Here is a 7262-nt window from a genome sequence, read left to right as displayed (position 1 = left end):
TTGACATTGAAAAGGCATATGACACTTTATGGAGGGAGGGACTGTTAATTAAGTTGAATCAAATCGGAATGGGGGGAGAATGTATAATTGGATATTAGATTTTTTGTTTGAGCGTACATTCCAGGTAAGAATAGGTGAAGAAATGTCAGCATCGTATGATATCCTGAATGGGACTCCACAAGGAAGTGTAATCAGTCCAATTTTATTTAATGTAATGATTAATGATATATTTGAAAGAGTTAAACCAAGCATTGGGAAGGCATTATATGCAGATGATGGTGCAGTATGGAGAAGAGGTAGGAATTTAGGAAATGTAGTTAAAGGAATACAAGAATCAATGAATGAAGTTGAAAGGTGGTCAGTAGATTGGGGATTGGCAATAAGGTCAACCCCTCTAGATGCCATCAGGGTCGAAATGGGGGAGATGCCATTAGATTTGAGAAGAGAAAATCTTGCGATGATGTATTGGGTTAATTTACAGGGTAGTAATAAGAATCATCGTGCACGCACAATTTTAAATGATTGTTGGGAATATAAAAAGAATGGAGGGAATAGTTTTGGTTGGAAGTATTGAACAGTGGGTCAAGGATTGTGGTCTGGAGAATGAAGAAATCTGTCCCAACATGCCATTAAATGGGGTATCGGTATGGAATATTCCTGAACCCATTGTTGAAATGAGATTGTTGGAGGCCCGGGAAAAAGCAGAAGAAAGATATACTAATAGTTATGAAATCAATGTTTTTATGAGAGAAAATTTTTATTCTTTTATACAGATCTATACAGATGGATCTAAAGACCCAATCAAACAAAAAGTGGGCATAGGAGTGTACATTCCAAGATTTAAGACGAAAATAAGTTTAAGGTTAAGTGACAAATTGTATATTCTACAGAATTAACTGCTATGATAGTAGGATTGCAGTGGGTAGAACAGATTAAGCCAAATAGCACTCCGACTGTAATTTGCTCAGATTCTTCATCAGCTCTTAAAAGTATATTGTCGACAAAAACTGATAGAGAAGACCTGCTAGTAGAAATTTATACATTACTGTACAGACTGAAAATAGAGGGTATAATCGTATACTTTTGTTGGGTGCCGGCACATATCGGGATAGTAGGGAATGAAACAGCGGATAAGTTAGCAAAAGAAGCTTTAAAGAAAAACTTGGTGGATGTTAAGGTACCTCTGGGAAGGAATGAGATAAAATCAGTAATTAATAGGGAAATAATAAGAATATGGCAACAAAGATGGGAAAATAGCACACATTTCATTACACCAAATACACAAAATAATGTTATTTTTAGCAACATCATATGACCCCTTTAACATTTTTAGAGCTTACAGGACTATACCACAGGATTTAGTGTTTGAGGATGAGGATCATGATGCTTCTGCCCATCTCGGAGGTTGAGGAGCACAGTGTGGAAGCTGGAGGAGCTGAACACGCAGCGCCAGCTGAAGCTTGGGCTCTGATCCTCTGGGGTGGGTGGGGCATTACAATTTGTATTACATTTTTTTTCTTCAGTACAGATTCATCACCCATGTGCGCAAGATATACAGTAGGTGGCGGTAATACTCCCAAGGAGTGAATGGCCATTGAACAAAAAGAAGAAGAAAAAGGAAATGCCAGCCCACCCCCCTCACAGCGGGAGAGGGGGGTTGAACAACACGTAGAAACGGATCTGTCCCGAGAAGAAAAACATTACTGAGAAGCAAAACTGCTTTTAAAAAGATATATACATTGGAAGCACGTCCATGCTCCCCATTTTTATCTTCTTCAGGGTCTGTTGTTATTATTGATATTGCAGCATGGGTGTGTCTTTATGCCCTCTGTGCCAAACTGGGCAACAACAGGTGCTCATACCCCAACATTAAAATCAGGCTTACAGCACTATACAGTCCAAGCACTTCTGTCTTCGTCAAAATAATAACCTGATATTTTGTTGTTTATTTTATTATTTCATTCATTGTTTTTGTTGTTTGTTCAGGGTCTGAATTGATCTTGCAATATAATAAAGTAATAATGATAAAACAAATATGACGTGTTATGGTGTGATATAGTATAGTGTAGTATTGTATGGTATAGTGTGGTATCGTAGTATCCTATAGGATGGTGTGAGGTGGTTTAGTAAAAGTAGTAAAAAACGCATCTTCGTTGCATATAAATGTCTAGACAACATTTGGAGCTACTTTATGTCATCTTTATGCAAAACTGATTATGTTGATTATGTTGGGGAACACTAGGTCTTTATTTTGGAGTAATCAAAATATAACTATTTATACTGTATTAAAGACAAACATAATGCTTAAATAGATCAACATTAAATCCCGTGTAAAAGCATGGTGTTTCTGATCATGTGGCTGGTGGTCAAAGATCTTAGCCTTAATGCAAATGTTACGAGGTCAGTGCAAAGCAGGGATGATTTAATCATTCTACAATTACTGTGATCATTGTCCTGCTCAATAACTGCTCCATATCAGCCCTGAATAATTCAAAGATATCCGACAATGGAAGATGGCAGGGAAACAGCAGCGATGAGACAGCAAAAAAGGAAGGATCGACAAATAGGTTGGCTAATTATTATTTAATATCACTTGTGTGGATATACGCTGCGTTCAGTTGACATAAAACGCGTAAGCCATACTAAATGTCTCTGTATACTGCCTTTAATAAGATTAAAACTGCTTTTAAAAAGATATATACATTGGAAGCATGTCCATGCTCCCCATTTTTATCTTCTTCAGGGTCTGTTGTTATTATTGATATTGCAGCATGGGTGTGTCTTTATGCCCTCTGTGCCAAACTGGGCAACAACAGGTGCTCATACCCCAACATTAAAATCAGTCTTACAGCACTATACAGTCCAAGCACTTCTGTCTTCGTCAAAATAATAACCTGATATTTTGTTGTTTATTTTATTATTTCATTCATTGTTTTTGTTGTTTGTTCAGGGTCTGAATTGATCTTGCAATATAATAAAGTAATAATGATAAAACAAATATGACGTGTTATGGTGTGATATAGTATAGTGTAGTATTGTATGGTATAGTGTGGTATCGTAGTATCCTATAGGATGGTGTGAGGTGGTTTAGTAAAAGTAGTAAAAAACGCATCTTCGTTGCATATAAATGTCTAGACAACATTTGGAGCTACTTTATGTCATCTTTATGCAAAACTGATTATGTTGATTATGTTGGGGAACACTAGGTCTTTATTTTGGAGTAATCAAAATATAACTATTTATACTGTATTAAAGACAAACATAATGCTTAAATAGATCAACATTAAATCCCGTGTAAAAGCATGGTGTTTCTGATCATGTGGCTGGTGGTCAAAGATCTTAGCCTTAATGCAAATGTTACGAGGTCAGTGCAAAGCAGGGATGATTTAATCATTCTACAATTACTGTGATCATTGTCCTGCTCAATAATCATATCCAGCATTCAATCTTACTTTGCTCTGACTGTCGCAGCAGTTAATGTAATTTGCTCTGGATGGATCTGCTCAAGGAAATGTCTTATCCCTTATTTGGGCTTATGGGCTCATAGACTAAGGGTTTTAGGCCACACATACAGTAGCCTCTTACAGTTACATTTCTCTATAGATCGGTGGTGTCACACAATTGATGATACTGAAGGTAGGTAAGATTTAAAAGCATAGCAATAGCAGTTTTGTTTGTTTATTTATTTTTTTAATTGTAGGGAAGCGTTCATTTGCAATGTGTGGCTTATCGATGTGGTTGAATGGCTATAATGCATGCACTTCAGCTTGAAGCTAAAAGGTTGTGTTTTTGTATCTTTGAACTCATTTAACCCATCATTTTTATGAGCCGTGTTAGGTTAATGTGCATTTGTGTGTGACTTTTTTGTGTGTGCATTTGTGTATCTTTTTTATTGTATAGTAATATAATGAAAGTTTATGCATATGCACATTTGCTTTGCCTTACAGCCTTGGAGAATACAGACAGTGACATTGGCTTGTGTGGTTGGATCTTGGTGATTTTCTCCATCCTGCTCACATTGCTGACCCTGCCTCTCTCCATATGGATGTGCATTAAGGTATTTAGTGGTGGTCTTCCTTTAATTTGTGGATGTCGTATTGTGCACAGGAATGGCCCAGCAAAACCCACACCTTTTCCTTTAAATCTTTGTATAACGGGGGTTCTAAAATCAGTCATTTGCTACAAGTGATTTTAGGCATCACGGTATTATGATACACTGCATGTTCATTTTGAGATTTGCTAAAGATTACATGTTAAGTTTTTATAATTACAATGTTATTAAATTAGTAATGTTATTAAAGCTCAACTTAAGTGAGCGTTAGATGACTGCAAAGGTCATCTAAATGTAAAAATAGTGGAAATAAGCATATACAATTAAATATTTAGTACTGACCAATATATATCTGTTATCAACTGATACTGATAAATTAAAGAAATAATTCAACCAATATGACACTTATAAATTGTGCATCCCTAAAAATTGTCTAGTTATACTCGGCTCTAAAATGATTAATTAGCTGGGAATTGCTGGGCAAACTCTACAACATGATTTTACAATCCTATTTTGGAAATCAAAATGACAATTCATTGGTCAAAAGTGTGGGTATATTTAAGTTGTGTTGATCATTCCTGTATCTGTCAATCAAATTTTTGCCAAATTTTTTTCACACCAGATAGGACTGTTCATCATGGGAAGTCCTATAATCTTTATCTTTATCATCTTTATGATTATAAGAATAATGATGAACGCATGATAAAGGTTGCCATGCAACATCTAAATTACATACTTAGGGGCAGTTTTACCTTATAATTTAGCCCTTTTTCTAAAAATACTTTTTGTTCCTACAGATAGTGAAGGAATACGAAAGGGCGATTATCTTTCGTCTTGGACGCATTTTACGAGGAGGAGCCAAAGGACCAGGTAAAAGAAAAAAAATCCATATCATTTGATTTGATCATTCTGATTTAATCAGTGCAAGCGGTTTAAGCATTTCATGTGATAACGATCATGCTCCTGCTCTCTGTAATCAGTGATCACACTTGTGCTGTTTTTTTGTGTGTTTGTGTGGTTAATTGTGACACTTTTGCAGTCTGCTTGTTTGCGTTTGTGCTGTGGCCGTCCACCACAATGATGGCTTGTCACAAGGCTAAAAAAATAAAACCGCTTGTGTTGTAGAGAAACAGAAGTGATCTGTTTTGCATTTCCGCTGACCTGAATAAACAATTTTTTTTTTCAGTATCATATACTAGCATTCATTTGAGGATGATATAAATACACAAAAACACACATTAAATCCTTTTACCTCACTATATATATATATATATATATATATATATATATATATATATGAGTATATTCAGGAAATATTTGTGCTCACATGTGCTTTCCTGAGGCGTCTGTAAAAGATCATATTACCTGGAAAGCATAAAGTTTTATTTCAATTGTTTTTTACAAGGGCACATAATGTTCTTGCATAGTCTTTACAGTTAGATAGTAATAGCTATATAAAAAGGTATTAACGTCTGAGATTGTAATGTCAGATTAGTCACACACCTCATAACGTGTTTTATACTCTAGCCTTCTAAGCCATAAAAGTCATTTGACTTGATGTCTAATAATCCATTTTGTTTGTGGCCCTGTTGCCATGATGTCACGTTTCATTGAGGATTCTGGATCAGGTTCCATGCAATGCTGTGGTCGCCACAGTGATTGTGATTTTCTTGAAGGTTGATCTTTGTGACTGGTTATATTTCAATGTTTGGTAACTTATTCTTCAAACACTCTCTTCTTCTTCTTCTCCATTTTGTTTGTGGCCCTGTTGCCATGATGTCACGTTTCATTGAGGATTCTGGATCAGGTTCCATGCAATGCTGTGGTCGCCACAGTGATTGTGATTTTCTTGAAGGTTGATCTTTGTGACTGGTTATATTGGTAACTTTGGTAACTTATTCTTCAAACACTCTCTTCTTCTTCTTCTTCTTCTTCTTCTTCTTCTTCTTCTTCCTCTTCTTCCTCTTCTTTTTTGCTTTTCTTTGTCTTCTTTTCCTCCTCTTTTCTTTATCTTCTTTTTCTCTTATCTTCTTCTTAAATTTCAGCAGATTAATTCAGTTCAGACCACTTAATAAACGGGTTCCTTCAAAATATGCTTTTTTTGGACATAATTCAAAGTCTCAATGTGAGGTCACATGTATTGTTGCTCAGCGAAATTTCACAGGCAAAATCATTTCAGTAGGAATCCGTGTGATCGGGAGTTTCATCTGAGGGTGAAAAAATTCCCCACACAGATTGGTCACACACATTTGCCGCATTTGCAAACAGAAAGCTTTTTAGTTTGATAGTGTGTGAGATGTCATTCATACATTGCTACACTGGACAATGGATCTTTTTTGCTTGTGAAATCTCACTGAAATTTCGCTAATGTCACTTCACCTTTAGATGTGCTACCTTTGAAGAGATTTCATATCAAAGTTTGAAAATGTCCTATTAACTTGCATTGTTAAAATGTTTTGCATTCAATGTGTAACCAACAATGATTGACAGAAATATTTGCACACTGTGGTTGCAGTGGGTCTTTTTTCATGCATTTGTTTGCTTACTTAATTGTGACGGTTCTTAAATGAAAAAGGCGGCACAATGTTGAATCCTGTGCACATGCAAAAAAAAAAAAACTGATGAAGTGTATGATTCATGCAAAACCTAAGCTTACCTAAAACAAAACAATTGTTTTGCTGCTTTAGCGAACACTGACATTTTCTTTCGAAAATTCAAATCTGTATAGCCAAAGTTATTGTTAAGTTAAGGTTAATGACACTACGCAGTGGCTGTGCTTGTGTTGGTGTCTCTGCTGTGTATTGGTCTGTGCTGTGTTTGGGAATATGAATCCGCAGGGCTTTCCCTCCAGCAATGAACTTGAGGGTAGTGTCTATTATTAGCATTAGTCCACCGACTTTATCCCCCTTATGTCCTGAAAGTCATCAGAGGCTTTTCACTGTGAGCTTTCTATATCAAAATCTTTTCAGTAGTACTTTTTGAGGCAATAAATTCACTCTTGATGGCTAGATGTCATTTATACTATATAGGTCTGAAAAGAAAGCTTGATTCCTTGGTCCTCTTTGAGGCTACAGGAGTCTGCAAACAATCTGCAGTGGGCTCCTCCTCCATGGCTTTATTTAAGGGTGGAATGTGAGTAGAATTTTCCATAGTAGAGTATACAAACCTCTGTACAGACTGACAAATCCTGATGACTCTTTCGAAAACTATA

At 36.0% G+C, this 7262-nt stretch overlaps 1 protein-coding gene across 2 annotated transcripts in view; it reads left to right on the top strand.

Moving 5' to 3' along the window:
* Positions 1-7262, top strand: part of stom (stomatin) — a 26914-nt gene that overhangs the window by 10900 nt on the left and 8752 nt on the right. The window contains exons 2-5 of one of the 2 annotated variants that reach the window (XM_016475559.1): positions 2497-2567; positions 3604-3636; positions 3948-4057; positions 4849-4921. In XM_016475559.1, coding sequence (XP_016331045.1) covers positions 2507-2567; positions 3604-3636; positions 3948-4057; positions 4849-4921 — 277 coding nt within the window. In that variant the 5' untranslated portion in view covers positions 2497-2506. Of the gene's footprint in view, positions 1-2481; positions 2568-3603; positions 3637-3947; positions 4058-4848; positions 4922-7262 lie in introns of both variants that reach the window. The other variant, XM_016475558.1, reaches the window with a different exon arrangement.

This window comes from Sinocyclocheilus anshuiensis, unplaced genomic scaffold (assembly GCF_001515605.1).
Source record: "Sinocyclocheilus anshuiensis isolate Anshui unplaced genomic scaffold, SAMN03320099.WGS_v1.1 scaffold488, whole genome shotgun sequence".
In the NCBI taxonomy this organism is placed as follows: Eukaryota; Metazoa; Chordata; class Actinopteri; order Cypriniformes; family Cyprinidae; genus Sinocyclocheilus; species Sinocyclocheilus anshuiensis.
The sequence above is the reverse complement of the archived record's forward strand: the minus strand, read 5'-3'. Positions and strand labels throughout refer to the sequence as shown.